This window comes from Drosophila hydei, unplaced genomic scaffold (assembly GCF_003285905.1).
Source record: "Drosophila hydei strain 15085-1641.00,03,60 unplaced genomic scaffold, DhydRS2 tig00008114-arrow-pilon, whole genome shotgun sequence".
Classification (NCBI taxonomy): Eukaryota; Metazoa; Arthropoda; class Insecta; order Diptera; family Drosophilidae; genus Drosophila; species Drosophila hydei.
Genome location: NW_022045827.1, coordinates 6,823,347 through 6,845,440, shown reverse-complemented (window position 1 = coordinate 6,845,440; position 22,094 = coordinate 6,823,347). Strand labels below are relative to the sequence as shown.

Below are 22,094 nucleotides of genomic sequence, written 5' to 3'. Positions count from 1 at the left end.
TGCACCGAAACTTTTTCAGATTATGGCTCCATTAGTGCCGAAACATGTGGCTGCGTGTCAGATGTTTTCAATGAGCAACTCAGACAACGAGAGAGTCCGAGAGTGATTATTGAGCTTTTACAACAGTTGAGGAAAAATTCGTTGGATTAAGCATTGTTGTAATCCCTAATAAGAAAATTTTATAATCGGAATCTTTCTAAGAAATTTTTACTTAATTTCTGTTCTAATATTTTTAGAATATTTGTTTTATTTTAACAGACTATTACTAGTATATGTTGCAATATTTACTTTAATATAAAAAAATTGCTTTAAATTTAATTTAATAAATATTTTATGTATATTAAAAACAATTTAAGAATTCCTCTTAATCACAATAACTAATGTAAAAATAAAAAACTGATAAAAAACCCATAAAAAATAAGCTTTCATAATTTAGAAGCTTTATATGTACTGCAATTACTTTTAAGCTTTAGTTTTTATGTAACTAAAATTTCAAATTAATGATTTCTAGTACTTGGTTCGCCCAGAGCTTGTCAAAGTCTACACTCTCTGCGAAAGCTCTGCTCAGCTCTGCTCTGGTCTGCAACGGACGCGCCGACCCACCCGCTGGCCGCCAACGCAAAATCGATGCCCGACCCGATTCGCTCTCCTGCTGGCAGCTGAACAGCATTTGAGGGCTTTTTCCTAGCTGCTCCTTGGCTGTGTAGACCAAAACGCGAATGAACATCGACCGTGGAAGTTGACTGCAAGTGAAAAGCGCTGTGCTGAAGGTGAATGAATAGAAGAAAATCCAACAAGAGTCAAGTGTTTGCACAGCCCAGCGACAAATAATAGCAACGAAATGTGCACCAGATAATCCCCCTCAAAGAGTGCTAAGAGAAAATATAATTGGAATAATAAAAGTATTTTTATTGAATGCCTATTGAGTTATTACATAAAGCGAAATCCAAGCGAAAGGCCCGAAAAGTGTTGTGCGTGTGCTTTAGTGTGTGTATGTGTGTATGTGTCTTTCTCTCTCTCTCTTTCTACATATATGTGTATGTGTGGGTGTGTGTGTGTGATGGCACGCGCTGTGCTAAAAAGCAGAACATTTTTTGTGTATCAGAATTCGTAGTGTTGCCTAAGCAAATTCATTTGCTTAAGCTGAAAATTTTGCAATATTAATTCGAAAATTTGAAATGCTCGCAAGCAGAAAATCGTGGCTAACAAAATGAAAATTATATTGAAAGTGAAAGCGCGTGTGATGTGCATGGCTTGAATATTGATTTTTCCACACGATTTTACGCATTGTGACCCACTAAGAAAATTCAACTGCTATTATTAAAAATTATTATTGAAATTATATTTGTGGCCAACGAAAAGTTCAGAGATCTTTTTCAGCAACTTGACAAATTGATATCCCCGAAAATTCCACAAGCTGAAACAGTGTGCGTTCGCGACAAGAGAAAAGCTCGAAAAAGTAGAAAGAAAAAAATCGGCTCTAAGAAAATCTCTATCCTGAATTTGCTTTCAACAACGTCTTCGTGCCCAGCAGCAGCAGCACAAGCAGCAAAAGCGAATTTGTCCTTCCCCTCAAACCATTCACACACATACACACACATACACTTACAGCATATACTCTCACAAATACACACACAGAGACCGAACACAAGCAGTGAGATTCGCTCTATCAATATTTACGCATACCATTGTATTTTTAATATTACGTATACGCGCTATTCTCCCTCTCTTTCCCGCTCTCTTGCGCTCTCAACCGTTTATCGCTCATGCTGTTTGCATTACGCTACCCGTCTGACGACAAAAAATTACAAAAATACATTAACCACGCGTTGAACAACAAAAACAAATTCAATTAACTTTCGCTAATTCGTCCTGGATACTGCTAATCGCCAATCGATAATCGCCAATCGATAACAGAAGTGTTCAAATTACATGTGAGACTAGCGCTAAGCAAAGGCCTCACTAGCCAAGCAGCACGACACACATTCAGCCCTCACACACATCATTCACATGATTCGTCTGCCTGCAGCCCGAGCCTGAGACCGTCTTGAGCCTTCCGCCCTCCTGCCGGATCAACGTTACCACAAAAACGGCACAACAACTGCATATATAGTGAAACTACGTTAACTACTAAGAATAATAAGCTACTTCGATCTGCGCCTTTTCTAAATACATTGGCAACGTTGTCTAAATAAAAGGTATATATAAATTTGAGTCAAACAAGAAATCATAGCATACTTTTTGGGCAATTAATTTGAAATTAGCTCAAAGTAATAATTTATGTATTATTAGACTTGCACTACATAAATATTGTTTAAATTATTTTTAAGAGACTTAGTAAATTAAACTAAAGTAATTATATTCACTGTAAGTTAATTTCCATATTTCTTTGATTCATAAATGAAAAGTTATGCAAATTTTTAATATGAAAATATACATTTACATATTGTGTCATCTTTAACAATTACTCCACTCACATTACAAATTTGATGACCTTTTAATCTATGCTGCTCCATCTAGATAATACACCTGCCCACAGAGAGTTTGTCCTTCAGATTATAATAAGGGACAGCTGAACTTAATTAAGCATCTCTTTGTTCGCTGGCTCTGTGTTAAGTATCTAAACTGTGAGCCAACATAAAGTGTGTGCGCACAAAAAAAATTAAGGCAAATCAGAAGACTAGCAGGAGAAGAAGAAGCAGAAGTAGAAGCAGATATTGTGGACGCTAAGCGTTTATTTTATTAGCACGAATTATGTGCGGAGTTCCCAGGGCAACAGACATAAAAACCGCACATAATTGCCAATAATCAAGTTGGCGGTGATGCCAAAGCAAACACACGCACACGTACAGAGTGACACTGATACACACACACACACATATACCTACACATATAGACTGCTTGTGCGTACTTTTGACCCCTTATGCTCATGCCAAATGAATGTTCCAAAAGAATTTTGTTACAACAAACGTGGACAATGCTTGTGTGTGTGTGTGTGTGCAGCAGCTTTTATAGATTGCAACAAAATAACATTGTATGAAAGCGAAAAGCATAATGATGTGGAAAATTAGATTTCTGTTCGCCATCATCAATGCCTTGTGGGAGACGGTCGCCTAAGCAATCTTAACTTGGTTAGCCGTTCGTCTGGTTTTCTTCTTTCCGTTTTTCATTTTCCTTTTTTTGCGTTACTCTACCCACGGCTATTAGCTTATTTTGTTGCCTTCTCTGGGTTATGTGCGCAGGAAGCGCAGAGAGAGAAAATGCCAGCGCGCGTGAGAGACATAGAGAGAGCCCTAGAGTAGGGGCAGGAAGAACATATGTCTCTCTCTCATGCGCGCTCTCTTGAAAAGTTTAACCGTTTCCTGCTCAGCGACTATCAGGGAATGAAGAAGCTTAACAATTAATGGCTGAGCTTCAATGAGGGTCGCCTTCCTGTTTTCCGCCCGCGCAACGGCAAAAAAACACTTAATTCTATTTCTATTACATGTTTGTTGTTGTCCGAATATTTGACTGCGCTGTACGTCTGTGCCTGAGCTTAATTTGTTTTGACAGCCTGATTGTCAGTTCCTGACATTTGGCTAGGCTGCAATTTGAGTGCCTGTCACTGGGCAACGACATCAGCTACACTTATCTGCCTGCTGCATGTTTCATGAACTCAATTTATCTTATCGCTAAATGAATGCCCGCCCACTCCAAATGACAACCAATTGTTGCTATTTTTAGACTACTCCGCGCGAGCTTCTCGCAGGTGCAAAGCAGTTGGACTTAACAGCGCCTTGGCAGAGATTAGAACCGCTTGCGTAAGCAAGTATCGAAATATTAATGGCAAAGCTTAGAAAATGTGGCATTTGACTGGAAATGTAGAAAGTTGATTGAGCTGTAAAACATTGCTCAAGTGACAAGTCCATGATGTAGTGAGCATGAGTATAGGATATAGATATGAATTGGTTGGTTTCAAGTTTCCAGTTTTAAATATAGTATTATATCTTGACTGGATTCTACTATGAACTGTTCTAGCAACTGTGAGCTCATTCTTCATTAAATATAAATCTCTCTATAATGCTTAATCAAGTTTATCAAGCAACACATTTCAGCTATATCGTGAGCCAAGACATAAATAAATAAAACGCAATTAAGAAAAGCACATTACAAAAACCAATTTATTTAATAAAACAAAGCGCACGAGTCAAGCATTTGCGACTTTTGTATTTGTTCCGCGAAGCAGCAGTTAAAACTGCGTAGTTTTTACTCGAATGGGCCAGACGAATGGGCACCAGGCACATCATAAAAAAAAACTCACTCACACACACACATGCACACCTAGCTGACCCGTGTGCACCAGGGACAGAGAGAGGGAGAGAGGGGGATATATGTAAAAGGAAAGCGCAGAAGTAGCGCTGGCAAAATGACAAAAAATTGTTGTGGCTGCGCTCAAATGTGTGCTACAATAAAATGCAAGCGAGTGCTTGTAGCTGTGTATGTATGTGTGAGTGACTGTTAAAAAGAAGTATCTGGTAGATGCATACATATTATTCCAGTACACAGCGACCATAAATTGTTGTGCTGTCTCCTTTGTTGCTACTCTTATGACAGCTATTCAGAGTAGTCTCCGCATTTTCTTGGCCTGTCTTACATAGAAATCGTTATTTGGCTTGTGATTTGCAGCATTAATAAAATATCACGTACGAAATGTGCCAAATTTGTTCTGGCTCTAGCGGCAGTCTTCAGCCTAATGTGATATTCAACCCTTCGACAATGGAATTTCATAAATAATAAACTTAGAAATACTCTGCAGATAGATTGATAGCTCAATGTGTTGGGGTTAAGAGAGTATCTATGCCCTGCTTCAGATTACTTGTAGCTAAGATTATATATATGAATATCTCTCTAGTCTAAGCTGTCATTAGTTCTTGGATTCATAACCTTTATCAACATATTTTAAATTACTTTAATAAAAGTGAGGCAAATTTATTTATTTTCGTTAATTTGCCATTGTCAAGTATCTTGGCAACAATTTATCTGCTTGATTGACTCTGAAATCTCGTTCCATCAACTTAATTTATTTATGTTCGTTAACCTCTCTTTCAGCTTTTTATGAAAGAGTCTCAAAATTTTGCTAGCTAAGTTCATCACATAAACTCAATTTGCAATCGGAACTCACTTAGACCACTTAGCGTGCGTCACGTCCCAGTTCGCAGCACTTGACAGCTGCTGCGGGCCAAATTGTCTTTGAGCCTAGCATTTAAATTTATTGATTTGGCGAAAAATGTCGCCAATATTTACTCAAGTGGCGGTGGCTGGATCTCAGTGGCGCCACAGGCGCACCACTAACTGCAAGGCGTGGCCAGAGCGAGACACGAGTGTCCTTTAAAGGCACACCAAAGCGAATATTTGGCAAGAGGCAACTTAACGCCCGCTGACCGCCCCATAACTAAGCTCAAGTCAACATAAGCAGCTGGCATTCGTATTTAAATGCGAACGCGCATTTCTATTTCACGCATATTTATGAACAAGCTGGGTCGAGGCTGTGCGTGTGTGTGCTTATTTGCATTTGTATATGTGGGTGGGACAAGGGGGCTTCATATGCTGAGTTCCCATTACCTTTGACGTCATTTTATGTCCAAACAACCACAACAGCAGCTCAGTTCAGCTGGAAGCAATTGGCGGTCGCATTCGCATTAAATTACGCATACGACACGATGGCAGTGGTCTTACTTAGGCCAACTTAAAGCTAAGTAGATGCCGCTAAAAATAAATAAAGTATAGCTCGGCATGAATAGAATGTACAGTATATGAGAAGGGCTGTCAAAGGACAAGTCAACTGGAAAATATGTTTCTCGAAGAATTTTCATAGTAGCTTCTATATTATGCAAGCAAAAAGGGTTTACCTTTGACTTAAGGAACTTCAAAGCGCAATCTTCAGCTGATATTTGTCATGTTTAAGTTAAATTTAGGCTAGACTTTGAGTAAAAATAAAAAAGGTATAGAAGCACCTTTGATTTATGGCGCCTACGCAAGGTTCTTATTCATTAATATTTTATACGAAGTGCAGCGAAACTCAGCGCTGAAACCAAGTTCTGCCAATAGCAAAATCAAAAAATCATATTCTAAGCTCTTATGGCACGCCATTCAATATTTAATTGGCCAATTATTTTCTGTTCAGGTTTTCAGTGACAGCAAGCTGCTGCCTCATGCAGCTCAGTGCCAATCATAGAAAAATGACAGCAAGTAAAGAGCATAATGCCAGCCAGGGACTCCGACTCAAAGGTCAAAGGCTGTGCCAAGGCACGCCATATGATAAAGGACCACAATTGCTTTTAGATTAACCGCGACTCAAGCTGCGTTCGCGCAAATATTATTTAATTAATTAAATAATGCTCAGTTATATCGAAGCACAATGGCGAAGCAAACAATTATAATCAAGAGCAGAGGGCAAACGCGGTTTTAATATTAATGAATTTAATTAGAAATAAAAATGGAAGCAGCAATGCGAAATACTTCTATATATATATACATAAGTGTGCGTGGGTTAAGCTGCCTGTGTGTGTGTGCGTGGGCGCTTTGGTGTGTGTGCGTGCCCTTGGCATGCTATTCATAAGTACTTTTACTTGCTGCGCCAATTGTCGACACCCTCGCCGCATTTCTAGTGCTTCCAAGGATATGCCAAGCTAAATTGCCAGCGACGTTTGTAGGATTTCTCTACTGAACTTTGCTGTCGCTATTCTTAAACGACGATTGGCAACAAGAAAATAAAGAACCTTTCACAATATAAAGAAAACTTGAGCAATTTTCTTTTAAAAATATATTCTGAAATGCCAGCGAAGCCATTAAAGCGAACATAATTGAACAAGGTTAACTCTGAAAGGAGTTCGCTTTCTATAAATACCTGACTCTAAGGCTTTGGAAAAAGGTAGAAGAAGTTCAGTTGCGAAATGCACATATGCGAAAAGGATTTTGCTTTAATAGAACTTAAATATGTAGAAAATAATTAAGATTTGTGAAATAATAAGTAGGAGCAACATGAAATGCTAATCTGGTATATTGAAAATATGCTTCAAGATTTTTTATAATTCTTAATTAAGTTTCTAGCAGTAGTATTGTAAATTTATATACCTAATAATTTAATTGATGATTGATGAATTTGTAGAATATTAAATAGTAAAACTATTAAATATTTTTCCAACATTTTTGAAGCCAAAATTTTTTAAAAATATAAAATCAAGTACATTCGACTTGATTGATCACTGGACGAACTTATAATCTATCATAAGCCAAATAAATTTTATATACACATACATACGTTATATGTTTGTACATTTTAAGCTGAGGAAAACAAAATTTCCCAAATAATTATGATTAGTGCAAGGACTAAGAGAACTTAAACTTATAATAAATGCTGGACGATTTGAATGACAAGCTAGTAACTTGGTCCTTATCAAAGGCCAGTTAGCCAAAGCGATTTTACTTTAATCACAATCCAAAATATTTATAATATAAACATATATAATATTCATACTTTATATCCTTCACAATATTCATCAACTTAAAATGAATCAACCTAATTCTTAGCAGTTTTAATAAAATCACTCAAAATCAAATCACTTTCAGTTTAATCACAGTGCAATATGCCGCCAAATGCAAAATCGGAAACGGAGCCAGAGCCGGCGCCTGTGGCAGGCGCTGAGTCGGCGGCCGATTTGGAGACGGCCAATCAGAAGCTGGAAGAAACGACACATCACTCCAAGTTTCGGGAACTGGACCAGCAGGAGCAGCAGGCGGCCGAGAGTCAAAGAATTGCACAAGTGGAAACAACAATAGCACCAAAAACAACAACAGAGGCTGAGGGTAAGTCATAGGAGTCGAGTCACCTGCGCTTAGTTCGGATACACTTAAGATTGTTCTATACAGAAGCTGCTACCACCTCCGTGCCGGTTATCAAAAAGATTGAGCATGCTGGCGAAGTAGTCACCGAGGCAATTGCTGAACGCACTGGGCTGCCCACATGGGGCGTGGTGGCGATTATAATACTCGTATTCCTCGTCGTCTTTGGTATCATATTTTTCTGTGTGCGCAGATTCCTGAAGAAGCGAAGAACCAAAGATGGTAAGGGTAAGAAGGGTGTCGATATGAAATCGGTACAGTTGTTGGGATCGGCCTACAAAGAGAAAGTAAGTATCTGCAATGCCATCAAATCTTAGTAGTTATTGGGTTCTGGTATGCCATAGGTTCAGCCTGATATGGAGGAACTCACCGAAAATGCCGAAGAAGGCGACGAAGAGGACAAACAGAGCGAACAAAAGCTGGGGCGACTCAATTTCAAGGTAAGCTTCGATCCTTAAAAGAACCCAAAAAACCAACTGAACTCGCCCCAAATGCCAATGGCCTAAAACACGCTCTTAACTAACCCAACTAATCCAATACCAGATACAGTTAATGCCACTGCACTGTCGTTGTTTTATTGTTTTTCTTTAAATACATATATGAAGGAAACACCAGTCGAGTAAAGTCAAGTCAAGTCGCGTCAAGTGTGCCAGAAATACGTACCTTAAGCTACCTACAAACTAATTGCCTAACTTAATCACTTGCTCACAACATTTCTAACATTGGCCTAAGCGAACGCTAAAGCTGTACCATTTAATTATCATTCAGTGACTTCTTTAAATATTTCTTTAATTAAGAAATATTTGATATACATTATTGTTTCAAATACTTTTTATATACACTTGAGGTTAAATGGCATAAAGTGAAAGTAAAGCTTTGCCTTCATATGTTACTTTATATTTAAGCTGTAAGGCTGAACTAAAACTTGAACCAATCTTTGGATTAACTTCAACTTCAAGCTTCAAATTTATAAACTTTCTTAAACCCCAAACACGAAAGGTATTTGAAATAATAATGTATGCAATTGAAGCAACTGAAACAGAAAAGATTTGCTTATAAAATACACTAAATTAGAATGCAGCACACAAAGTCCATAACACATTTAATCCAACTGAAACTTCGTCATAAGCTTTCGACTAATATCGTTTGTTTTGTCTCTTTCTTCTCTATGGGAACGAATGGCATTATTCTATAACGTGTATATTGCAGCTTGAATACGACTTCAATTCGAATAGCTTGGCCGTGACCGTTATACAGGCCGAAGAGCTGCCCGCCTTGGACATGGGCGGTACCTCCGATCCCTACGTGAAGGTGTATCTTCTGCCTGACAAGAAGAAGAAGTTCGAGACAAAGGTCCATCGCAAAACATTGAGTCCCGTTTTCAATGAGACATTCACCTTTAAGGTAAGTTTGCCTATCTTTAACTTAATGAGCTTCGCCCATCTGACTCGGAGTTTGAATGCAGAGTTTACCCTATGCCGATGCCATGAATAAGACACTCGTTTTTGCCATATTTGACTTTGATCGCTTCTCGAAACACGACCAAATCGGCGAGGTGAAGGTGCCACTGTGTACCATCGACTTGGCACAGACCATTGAGGAGTGGCGTGACCTGATCAGCGTTGAGGGTGAAGGTGGACAGGTATGTAGAGATTGGCCCATGGCAACTATTCTATTCCATAAATATATATATATGTATACAAAAATATATATTTATATCAATTGTCTTATTGTTTTTTTTTTTTGATCTGGGGGTAAGGGCGGCTTATCCCTGGTGTTTACATTCTGTATGTATATGTACTTAACAAACTAAATGTGCCTCTAAGTGTTATTTATTTAGTTTGAATTGATTTGATTTCACTTTGGATCAAACAAACAACAATTACAACAACAACAAGTACAACAACAATAACTGTTGCTTATCATTTTGATTTCGATATTTGGGTTTGTTTAAGTTGTCCCACAGAACAAGCCACAAACTACAGAAAACAGAAAACAAACAGAAAACAGAAAACTCAAAGCGTGTGAATTTGTTGACTTATGTAATCTAGACTGCGTATACAGAGTACAAATTATAAACCTTATTCAAAATTGTGTTTTGTGTGTATGTAATTCGCAGTAATATAAAAAAGACCCGCCTCAAGCGACTAACTTTACTAATTGTATTTTGAGAAAACAAAACAAAAAATAAATATGTATAAATGTGTGTCGGCTCCAGTAATGTATTTAGCATCCCAGCTCCATTCAATGTCCACGAAAGTACAACAGAAACAATTTACAAAGACAAACAACAACATGAACAAAGTAAAAAAAAATAAACATGATATGACAGACAGCAAAGTTCAAAAGTTTTATTCAACTTTTCTTCACACACACCCAGTTGGAAATGCAAATCTAAAAAAGAACTCAATTTAAAATCAAAAGTATATATATATATATCTAGCTACATATATAACAGTTGTAATGCTCCATTAAACCCAATAACAAAACCAACAACAATAACAAAAGACAAACATGGAAAACAAAGAAGCTGCGTTAATTTTTGATCAACTTTCAGCGGACAAAGTTGATCAAAGATTATGAAAAGATAAAATACTCAATTTGATTTGTTTGCACATAATTTTGAAATCTTTTTGATTTTCCTTTATAAAAAAACCAAAACAACTTTAATCAAAAAACACACAAAGTACAAATTACTACTACTACTACAACTGAAATAAAAAACTCTTCAATTTCTCTTTCTCCAACTCCCCCGTCAACAAATTGTTTTCAATACATACATAAATATATTACAAAATAAAACTCTTGTTTTCTTGAACTTTTGTAGAAGGTAAATACAATCAAAACAAATACTAAAAAGTTTTAAAAGAAACAATTACCCAAACAAAACACCTATGCATACCAAATTTGTTTAGTTCTCCTTCATTTTTTCTTTATCCTATATAACTTGCTCTGTCTCTTTGGTCTGTCGCTCTTGTAAACAACAACAACAAAAACACTCCAACAATATATATATATATATATATATTTACATAATTATGATTAAATAACAATTTCTATGCATCGAACTACACACACACACACATGTATACACTCTGAAAACTTCCCACCTATATTGTATATATATCCAAGATAATCTTACTCAAATATACCTAAATATGAACTTAAGAGAATTTGTTACGCATCGTTCTACAACTTCCTCTTGTTATGTCTGCATCTTTTCTCGCATCATTAATATTGTAGTTGAATTGTTTAATAACTCCAACAAATTGTTTATATAAACTTGAAAATGCAAATAATTACACTGCAATATTATTTTGTTGAGAAGATTTGTGGCATAAACGAAACAGCATGGTCTACGCATATGTATATATAAAATCTATATATAATATCTTATATAGACGAAATGCTAGTAACTCTGACATACATTTTCCACTCAACAATGCACACTTTTCCCTTCTCCGTCTGCTAAACACACAAATTTTCCCTTTCTTTTTGCACTGTGATTCGAACTATTTGAGCCCCAACCCAACAAATCCGCTAAATATTTGCATTTAAGTAGCCTTTGTGCACCCAACAATAAGAAAAACCGAAACTCACTTATGAATTAAGTTTTAATACTAAGCAAACAAATATGCCAACACACGCTCACACACACACACTAACAAACTGACACAAATACAACAAAAACTGAACAAACGTAATTCGCCTGACAATGCAAATCAAAGAAAGAAATCAACAGGCAAAAATATAAATGTGTTCGGTCAGCCGAATCTCTTATACAATTGCAGAGAGTATATATGAATAGAACATATAATTATGATGTATAATAAGCTATATTAAATAATATAGAATAAACATTTGTTTGTCTATCAGATGCAACAATATCAAGGAATTCACGGTAAGGTTTTAGATACATTTGCGAACTGATTGCATAATAGGTTAGCTCTAGATAACCTCTAAACTTTATCTAGATTAAGGATAGTCTGCTTACAGCCCAACCTCTAGCCCAGCTGTCATCTACTCACCTGTGTAGACTAACGACCATCCACTAAGAGCCCACCTATAGCCTACATCTAGTCTATCTTTAATATAAGCGCTCATAACATTATAAAATCTATATTAAATTCCTTAATAACTGTTACTTTATAGCTCTATTATACAACCACATAATTACAACTTAAACTATTTTGCTAACTTATTTAGTATATCGAAACGTCAGCTGTCTAAAGCTTCAACTTCAACTGAAACTTCAAACTTACATCTTCAATATTCTAAAATCATCACACGTCTCTTTCCGTCTACTACAACCTATACTGAACTGCAATCGTATAAGATTCTGTAATTAAAAACAATTCAATAATGAAATACTTTTAGCAACTGAAACATACTCGTACATAAAACATATTTTAAAATAAACCAAAAGTAACATTTCAGCTGCATGTTTTCGCTTACAAACTATACTCTTCTGACTATATACTCAACTTATGACATTTATGCCACCTATATTAGTGCTGTACACAAACGTTTTGACTATATTCAACACACACACACAAGCTGAAACACACCTGTTAACACACACACGCTCACACCCTGACACGCAGACACAACTTGAACAACTTGTACACTGAAACAAATTCGTTGAAGCAAAACATTTACTTTTTTGATTTAACAACAATTTGCCAACTTATTGAAATTCTAATGGAACTGCAATTGAAAAATCTTTAATATGCTCTTCATTTTTCTCTTTAATTATTTTTAAACGTATCGCTAAAAAAAACCAAAAAAAAAAAAACAAACAAATAACAAAAAATAAAACCAAAATCAATCAACAACAAAAACTCGACTCAAAATTCACCAAATTGAAACAAAAAAATATCAAAAAAAAAAAAAATTCAATATCCAAAACTCTACTTTACTCGAACTCGAAATTTGACTCATATCGAATAACAACATCTGGAAACCCAATGAATTGCCTTAAACGAACATGTAAGTATCGAAACTCTCCTTGGGAGAGAAACTTCATAATTATCGTTATTTGCTTTGGTTGTTGTCCTCATAAATGTGTTCAAGTTATTTTCGTTGTGTTTGTGTTTCGTTCCGTTCAAAAAAAACGTACAGATTTATATGAAAGTTAAACAAGAATTTAAATGAAAAATCAACAAACTATAAATTGTTCTTAAAACTCTAAAAACACGTTATAAGAGAGTGAAAACTTTTGTTTTGATTAAGGTAAATGTTAAAATGCTTCTTTCGTACTTTGATTGATAGACTAAATTATTTTATGTTCTTCTATCGCTGTCTCGCCCGATAAATGTATAATGCAATTATATATATCTATATATATACATATATATATTTAAATATATTTATGATTTGCAAATTGTTTGTGTGCTGTAATGTTTAAGCAGAGCTTCGATGACAGTCAGAAACAAATATATAAAACAAATGATCAACAAATTTTAATTAATTGTATTTATTTCGGTTTCTTTTGATTAATTACTATTCAATTTTTGACGTTTCTATAGTTTGCTTATGTTATTTTTTTATTATGGCCAGCATAAACATAATTCACCATCCAAAATTCGACATAAAAGTCTCGAGACATTTTGAAAGCCCATGCAAAGCCAAAACTTTCAATTCAAAAACTCAAATTCTAAACTCAAACCAAAGTAGCGGTAAGTGACTACTCGAAAAAAACTCTCTCTCTCTCTATCTCTCTCTCTATATATAAATATATATATATATATTACTGTTCCTCTCTCTCTCTCTCTATCTCACTCTGTTAATATATAACGCTCGCTCGTTCGCTCGCTCGCTCGCTCGCTCTCTATATAAATTAATTTACTTTAAAACTTTAAATATTCAAAGAACACACTTAGTTAAACAACTTTTAAGAAAAACCAACAATTATTTCACATACAAAATCCCAGGTTAGTTTGTACAAATTGCTGGCTTTGGAGAACTGAATTGAAGCAATTGGCAATTGATTAGAGTCTATATATAACGAGAAGATTAACTAAAGTCGAAATTCGAAAACTGAAAATCGAGGCCCAAACAAATGCAAATGGTTCCAACCAACTCAGGGTTTATACTATATATTGTTAAAGTATTATACTTAGATAATGCTAGACATCATCATAATTTTGTTATCTCTCAATTGTAATATATATATATAACTATAATTACTCTGTGATGCCTTTCATGTACATAGACATAAATAATATTCACTTACTTTAGCTCGTTCTACTCTCTCTCTCTCTCTCTCTCGCTCGCTCGCTCGCTCTCTTTCTATATATATATATATTTTTTGTTTTCCTAAATACTAAGTACATTTTTTGAGGCCATGCGGCCCGCCTAGTTATCCAAACGAAACGTAGCCATAATTGTACATATACGAATTGGCTGTCTTTAAACTCAGAACTCTCTCGCTATATATATATATATATATCTCTCTCACGTATTCGTTTTGCTTCTTATATCAAAAATATTGAACAAAAAACTCCGTTTTGCTTTTTGCGCCGTTGGTTTTGAGCTGGGTTAATTGATATACAGTTTGTCTATAAGCATTATGACTTGTGCGTAAGTTTTGTGTCTTTGACCAGTAACTATAGCAACAACTATATACATCTATATATAACTATAAAACTCCGTACAACAACTACAACAAACAAATAAACAACAAATACAACAAAGAAACAAACAAATAACACGCAAATAAAAGTAAATAAGTTTGTTTTGTTTGTTCAGGTTTAGTTCATAATCAATTTTCAGTTCTACTCACATGTATATACACAGCTATATACACACTATGTGCTATATATATAAGTGTGTACACACAGACATATACTTTAACAAATCGAAGCTCTAAGACGTGCAGTAAATGTATTTCCAAGTACTTATTTGTGACGTTTTCGTTTGTGTCAATATTAAACTATAAATAAAATTAATGTATCACTCTTGTTTAAATATACAAAATAAGAATATAAACATAACTGTATACGAGTACTATGTGCCACCCCAATTGTCCCTGTATGGCTATATACGGACATATCTGTTTGAGTAACTCTTTAGTTAATGTGCAAACAGTACAAATAAAGGACTGTTTGTCTATCGTATTCCAATATCGTATTCTTATATCGTAATTAAATTTTGATGATAATAAAAGCTGACTATTAATTTCCATTTTGTTTTCCGAAAAGCTTTTCAGCTAAGCTCTGACATTTCGATAAGAAATTTTTGTCGAATTGATTTTTTCTTATAAATAAATTAAGAATCTGAATTTATTTTAATAACTTAAATAACTTAAATAACTTCAATATGGATTTCCATTGCTTTCTTGTCAAAGAAAAGATTCTTTAAATTTAAAAATATTCATCGATAACAAGTAATCGAACTATCGTTTAGCTCTATCGCAGAGCACATCCTGAGAGATACTTGTGCGCGACTCAAATAAAAACCTAGTTAATATATATATCTATGTATTCATATATAAATCGTGTTAAATGTAACCCAAATTTTGTTAGACCTTATGTAAAGTGTTCAATGTTGTGAACCATCCCTCAAATATGAACTCAATCACTAATCCATAAAAACTATTTCGTTTTCTTAACTATTTTTTGTCGCACAACAAACAGGAAAAGCTTGGTGACATTTGCTTCTCGCTGCGCTATGTGCCGACCGCCGGAAAGCTAACGGTTGTTATTCTCGAGGCCAAGAACTTGAAGAAGATGGACGTCGGCGGATTGTCTGGTAATATGGCGTGCTACCAAAGCGTTGACCAAAAGCGAACAGCGATTCCCACATTTGAATCGCTGACAACTTTGGCAACGCTTCAGTGTCTATTTCAATACTCTCCCGTATATATATATCTATATATGTATCTATCTATCTATCTATATATGCATAACCAAGTGTATTTCAGTTTTGGTATTTGCTTTGTTTCTGATCTGATTTTGAGTAATTATCTTTGTTTTGGTTTCGTGCTAAGATCAAATGACGAAATGCAAACGCCAAGGCAACGTTTGCAGCGAGCAAAATATTTTCCAATTTTTTTCTACCCAATTCTTTTTTTGGTCAATTCGCAACATTCGATTTTTCAACTAATCTAGCGCAAATTTTCGACTTGCATAATATTTTTATATAATACTCTTCTCTCTCTCTCTCTCTGTCTATTTGTCTGTAATTCTTAAGTAATATTTTGCGTACGCTAAAAACTAAATAAATAACAAAATATCATTTATACCAACCAATGGATATATTTTCGTCTGGCAACGTTCCCATCACCCAAAAATTCTGCACATTTTTTTTTTAAATATAGATAAAACAAAACTTATCTAAAGCTAAATTCGAACGGCTCGTGCTATCAAAAAATAGCGGTACATTTAAATTCGCTTGCTTCTAGCTTCACTTTTGCATGTAATCTAATACCTACTTAAGCTACATGAATTGAAATTCAAACACTCGCATTAAATATTTCGGACCTCCCACCACGAGAGGGGAACCAAATGCCGACGTTGCCGTCAAATATATCCAAAAAAAAAAACAAACAAAAAAGAAACTCTCTCAATAGAGAGAGTTTTCGAGTTCTTCTAGGCTTTTACAAACAACAGAACATTTTTCAAGTATGTTTTTGAAGAAGCAATTGACATTCTTTCCATGCTCTAATGATATTCGATCTAAAATTCTGAAATATGATGAGACTATATCTTTAATAACTATATGTTTTTGGTATCTTATGATTTGGTTGTTGTTCGCCTTGAGTTTCGAGTGTTTAAATGTTCCAAAGTATTATCGTTAAACTAATTAACTAAATCTATATATATATATATTTGATTTTAATAATTCTTTTTATGAGCAGGCAAACGAAAGTGGAAACAAATCTTCATAGCAATAATTATCGATAAACGATAAACGATACGCGATAAACGTTCAACGATCAACGCTATACGATAAAAGCTTCGTGTCAATTCTATTTTCATGGGCTCTTTGTAACCGTTGCGATTTTCCATATGTTGATACGTTTCTATGCGATGAAACCTTAAATGCTCAACCAAAAGCATATAAGACTTTATTAACTTTCTAAGTTCTATAGTTATATAAATACCTTTGCCATAATCCGACATGGGTTTGGCCTTTATTTTACCCAACGTTTCTACTTTCATTTGTTCTGGTCATTTAATCGTTTTTTTCTCTTTTTATTGACGTACAATTTGTTAACTATTCTCATAAACAATAATATATATGTATATATTATTATTACTTATCCAAGTACCGTTTTTATGTACCGTTTTTCGTTATATGTGTGTGTAAACTGTCAAAAAAAAACTAAGAAAAAAGCTAAAAACAAAAATCTGCTCATCAACTTCAAACTTTTACTTTATTATTATAAAAGAAAATGTTTTCTTTTTCTTTCTTTCAATTTTTTCTATTTTATAGATCCATATGTGAAAATTGCAATCATGCAAAATGGCAAACGTTTGAAAAAGAAGAAGACAAGTATCAAAAAATGCACCCTCAACCCTTACTATAATGAGTCGTTCTCATTTGAAGTACCATTTGAACAAATACAAGTATGCGAGAATGTATTATACTATCCTATAAAAACCTACTACTACTACTACTACCACTACTACTACTACTACTACTACTCTACTACTACTACTACTACCTTACTAAGCCAACTACTACTACTAACTACCTACTGTCAACTGTAACTAAAAGCTGTCCCCTTTCTGAACTATCAACCAAAAACAAAACGAGTTTCAGTAAACAAACCCGCTTTCCAAACTCAAATACACTTAGCCTTTATTCGTGCAATTTGTTGTTGTTAATATAACTAACTAACTATCTTTATATATATATATAAAATGTATATTACATGTGTTGAATACTCGTATTCTGTTTCCAAACAACAACTGTCACAGAACTCTTGAAACTCCTAAACAAAATGTTTAGCCAAAAACAAACAAAACTAACTATCGTATTGCCCAGAAAAACCTCCAAAAAATCCTCCAAATAATCTAAATGTTATATGTGTGCCCCACCCAAAAAAAAAAAAAAACAAAAACAATATATATATATAAAACTTAATCGAAACCGTATTCAATGTTCAATGTTGTATTTAACCAAAAAAAACACACTTTTTGCTTTATGTTTTATATTCCTATATATGTTTCGCTCAACGACTGCCACGCCCACATGCCAGCTGTAAATAATAACAATAAATATGCTGAGCGCAGCAAGTTGTTTGCGAATATAACAAATTTAAAACTTGCCCTGATTTGCTTTTATGTTTCGTAGTTGATTGAGAAACTTAAAGAAATTATTAAAAAAAAACATTTTAATTTTATTGCTTAGCTCTCAAACTGATTCTGATTTGGTTTTTCTAACTATCTATATATATATATATTAATATATGTTCTATGTTAATTTTGACACAGACAATGACAACTTGTTGTTAGGTTAGGTCTGTTGCGCTTCGTAGTAAAAACTACACAACAATATGAGATACACTTCAGAGAACACAAACACAAAACTAAACGTAGCTAAAGATAAAGATAAAGTAGCGAGCTCTCTTTCTCTTTCTCACTCTCTGTCTCTCTCTCGCTCTCTCTCTCGCGATAATTGAGGTTAAACACACTCACTCTTTAACCACAAAAAGAAACTACACAGAAAAACCTATAAACTACCTACTACTACTCTTTCCATAATACAAACTATCGCAAACTATCGCAAACTATCGTCAGCGGCGTCAATAATGCACCACAATATGGGTACATTATTTTGACACTGTCTTCTGATTTGAATATCGAATAAACCAATCGCACCACCAACCACCAACAACAACCAACCACTCAAACTACAGTACTACTACAATACAAGAAATACAGTCCAAGCTTAAGCATATATATACTTTACATATATATATGAACACCAAAGAGAAGTATAGCGTATCAACATAACATAACATACCACATTCCAAACTACGTTGAAAACATATCTCAACTACTTCGGCTGCTAGTCCTAGCAAGTCCCGACCCCGCCCCCAACCAATTCACCCACCCAAACCTGAGTAGAAACGCAATGGAAACTTTTGTATTCTGACCAGAGAAAAATGAGGAAAATATGTACGACAAATGGGATTGAATATTATACATTTTCGTTTACACGTATTTAATGAACATTTTTCTTTTTGCTTCAGCTTAAATGTTGACAAAATGTTGTATATACATATATATATGAAAAGTAACTTGTTCATTAGCCCAGGTTAAGAGAGGCGAACTATCTATATACATTTCTCTATAAGATCATAACACCAGCAAAGAGGGAAACTCATACGCTTTTCACTTTAACAAAGCAAATTCTCTCTCAACATTTACGTATATCATGACATTTTCTTTTGTTCTTTCGTTTTTGTTTCAAAGCTTAGTCAAATGCATGCGATGCTTGTTAAACAAAAAAAATCCATTCCAAACATGGACTCAGCTTTAATTCATTCACTTTAGAAATTGTATTTAATGGCGCTTTTCGTAATGCTTGCAAATATGTCGCCCACCTTTTTAGCTAAAACTCCTGTTAAGCTTGTACCTAACATTGATGAGACACTCTTCTCTGAAAGCAGCTCTACAGGCTACTCGGTTTCCAGACCACAACTCTTGCACCTTGTTCTAACTGAGCACCCAAATAACTGTAGTTCAACTATGCCTATGTAAAATGATTTCCAATGCAGAATTCGTAGTGTGTGTCTGCCTGCCTGAAACAACAAAAAACAGTTCCCTCCCAACTCAAAAAACCCCACAAAATAATAATCAAAAGAGAAGGCAATATACAGAACACGTTTATCTCTCGGCAAAAAGTTCTTCCATCCAAACAACAAAAGCCACCAAGTTCTATGCTCAACGCATTGCAGTTCCACCCACCCGTTTCAAGAGACCGTTTAGATGAAGAATATTGTTTTGATTATAAGTACACTAACGCTCTGCTTTTTGCCATTGCCCACAATTTGGAAATTGTTTAGAAAATCTGTCTTGTTGTTACCGTTGTGGATTACGATCGTATTGGCACCTCCGAGCCGATTGGACGCTGTATACTTGGCTGTATGGGCACCGGCACCGAACTGCGCCATTGGTCCGATATGCTGGCCTCGCCACGTCGACCCATAGCACAATGGCACACTCTCAAAGATCCCGAGGAAACTGATGAAATCCTAAAGAATATGAAGTAAACGCTACACAGCTGATCAATGCAGGTAGCTAGCAATAGAATATTTTTCTAAGATCTATGATCGTTGCTCTATCATATATTTTATTTTCAGAATAACAGCACACCTTAGTATCACACATACATATATAACATATGAAAGAAGCAAGAAATAACCAAAGAGAACTCAAGCAAGCCGTCAACATTGAAATCGTATCGGATCGTCGGATCATCAAGAACCTCAGCAAAAAAATCGAGAAAACAAAAACCAAACAACAATCAATAAAAAATATCGTAGTTAATGCAAATTGTTCTTTTCGTGCAGTTCATACAGAAGATATAAAATATATGTAATAAAACAAGTGAAACCATTCCATTCCAATAAGAACTAAACGCTTCAGTTCTAATCAACAAATTTGTGTCCAGTAAGAAAATATAAATTACAAATTTTCATTAAAATTTAACAGATCTCATTTCATATTCGTTTATTGTTGAAGCAAAAGAAATATAGTTAAATGAAATGAATGAAAAACAAATTCTAAGAGTATGTTAAAAATTAAATTCCAAAAGTCTATATACTCAATATATATATACATATATATATATTCAAACATTGATTTAATGATGAAAGAAGAAACTAAATTTTTAATTTTTAAAATTTTTTCATTTTTATTTTAATTGAATGGATAAAAACAAAACCAAAAGCAAACTGTTTACAATTTATTAGTAAATCGATGAACATATTAGAAATAATAAAAAAAAAAGAAATTAAAATAAACTGTTATGTAAATTATTTATTTATATTTAATTATTGAACATTATGTATTACTATAACTGTGTAAGTAAATAAAACAAAAGCAACATCAAACATATATATATATATATATATATATATATATATATATATGAGAGTACATGCCAGACATATTGAGTAAAGAAACCGAAAAGAAACCAAAAAAAAGAAAAATAAAAGTAAAGTAAACTAAATTATATTGCGAGTCTATATATAAATAATTTATGTATACCCCTTGCATAGACTTATGTTATGTATACACAAATCGGCGAAAAAAGCTATATATAAAAAATTAATAATAATTAGAACACAAAAAACAAATAACATCAGCAACATAAAAGCAAATACAAGAAAAGTTTAACTTTAAAGCGTGATTTCAATGGAATATATATCATCAGTTAAAGCAAATTACTTATATATCAAACACTAACTCTAAATCCTAATTTCTATGAATATTCTTTAAAAAAAACCCCCAACTTTAGCTGATTTCGCTTTGAGTTGCGTTCTGCTTTGTGTCGAACTCTTAAGGTTTCTAATACTCTAAAACTTTTTCGTATTTGATTTGTCATCATTTTGGAGAAGCATATTAGATCATAATGAACATATATTATATATACATACTAAATAAATGATTATTAATATGGAAAAAAGAAAAAAATACAATGTTAAAACAAGAAATATTAAGAACAATAATAGTTATTACTATTTATATATTATATTCAAGCATATATATAAACATATATATATATATATACGTGAAATCTAAACAATATACATATATATATATATATATATATATATATATATATACCCACTCAATAAACTGGCAAACTAGAAGAAAAACTCTTAAATATGCTGTAAACAATTAGTTTAATTGCGAGCATATTCCAAAAATTGAGAGCTGGCCATAATTATTATTGATTATTTCCATATTGCAAGTAATGAATTAACTATTAAATTAGCTGTTTTTGTCCTGTAAAAAAAAAAACAAAAAAATGGTATATAAAAATTATAATAATTATTATAAAGTAATTATAATGCGTAGCTGGGGATCTACAAAGTCCCGCACACAGTTTGTAGTTATGTTCACCAAGGCAAAAGAAAAAAAACACACACACATATACAATACAGAATACAATACCAAGCAAAAATATTTATGTAATATAATTCATCTAAATTACGCGAAATAAATGCATAAATAAATGTCTTAAAGACCCCG

General features: G+C 33.9%; 1 protein-coding gene across 6 annotated transcripts; it reads left to right on the top strand.

Annotated features, from left to right (window-relative positions):
- Positions 1-701: 701 nt before the first annotated feature.
- On the top strand, positions 702-20,500 carry LOC111601130 (synaptotagmin 1). Of its 6 annotated transcripts, none has more exons than XM_023317591.2 (11): positions 702-770; positions 1,918-2,198; positions 7,609-7,845; positions 7,909-8,168; positions 8,232-8,321; positions 9,091-9,285; positions 9,347-9,523; positions 15,525-15,633; positions 17,320-17,453; positions 19,901-20,131; positions 20,198-20,500. In XM_023317591.2, exons 3-10 carry the CDS (start codon positions 7,626-7,628, stop codon positions 20,105-20,107), a joined length of 1,392 nt encoding a protein of 463 aa, XP_023173359.1. In that variant the 5' UTR covers positions 702-770; positions 1,918-2,198; positions 7,609-7,625; the 3' UTR covers positions 20,108-20,131; positions 20,198-20,500. The 6 variants fall into 6 exon arrangements, with proteins under 6 accessions (XP_023173359.1, XP_023173358.1, XP_023173356.1 ...); XM_023317590.2 differs by having other exon boundaries at positions 8,226-8,321; XM_023317588.2 differs by having other exon boundaries at positions 8,226-8,321; positions 15,522-15,633.
- Positions 20,501-22,094: the final 1,594 nt, after the last annotated feature.

Excerpts from the sequence above, each read along its gene's own strand:
- LOC111601130 (XM_023317586.2), top strand. The coding sequence starts at position 7,626 with ATGCCGCCAAATGCAAAATCGGAAACGGAGCCAGAGCCGGCGCCTGTG. Across the intron at positions 8,169-8,225 it reads GATCGGCCTACAAAGAGAAA|GTTCAGCCTGATATGGAGGA; the intron begins GTAAGTATCTGC and ends GGTATGCCATAG. Across the intron at positions 9,524-15,518 it reads TTGAGGGTGAAGGTGGACAG|GAAAAGCTTGGTGACATTTG; the intron begins GTATGTAGAGAT and ends CACAACAAACAG.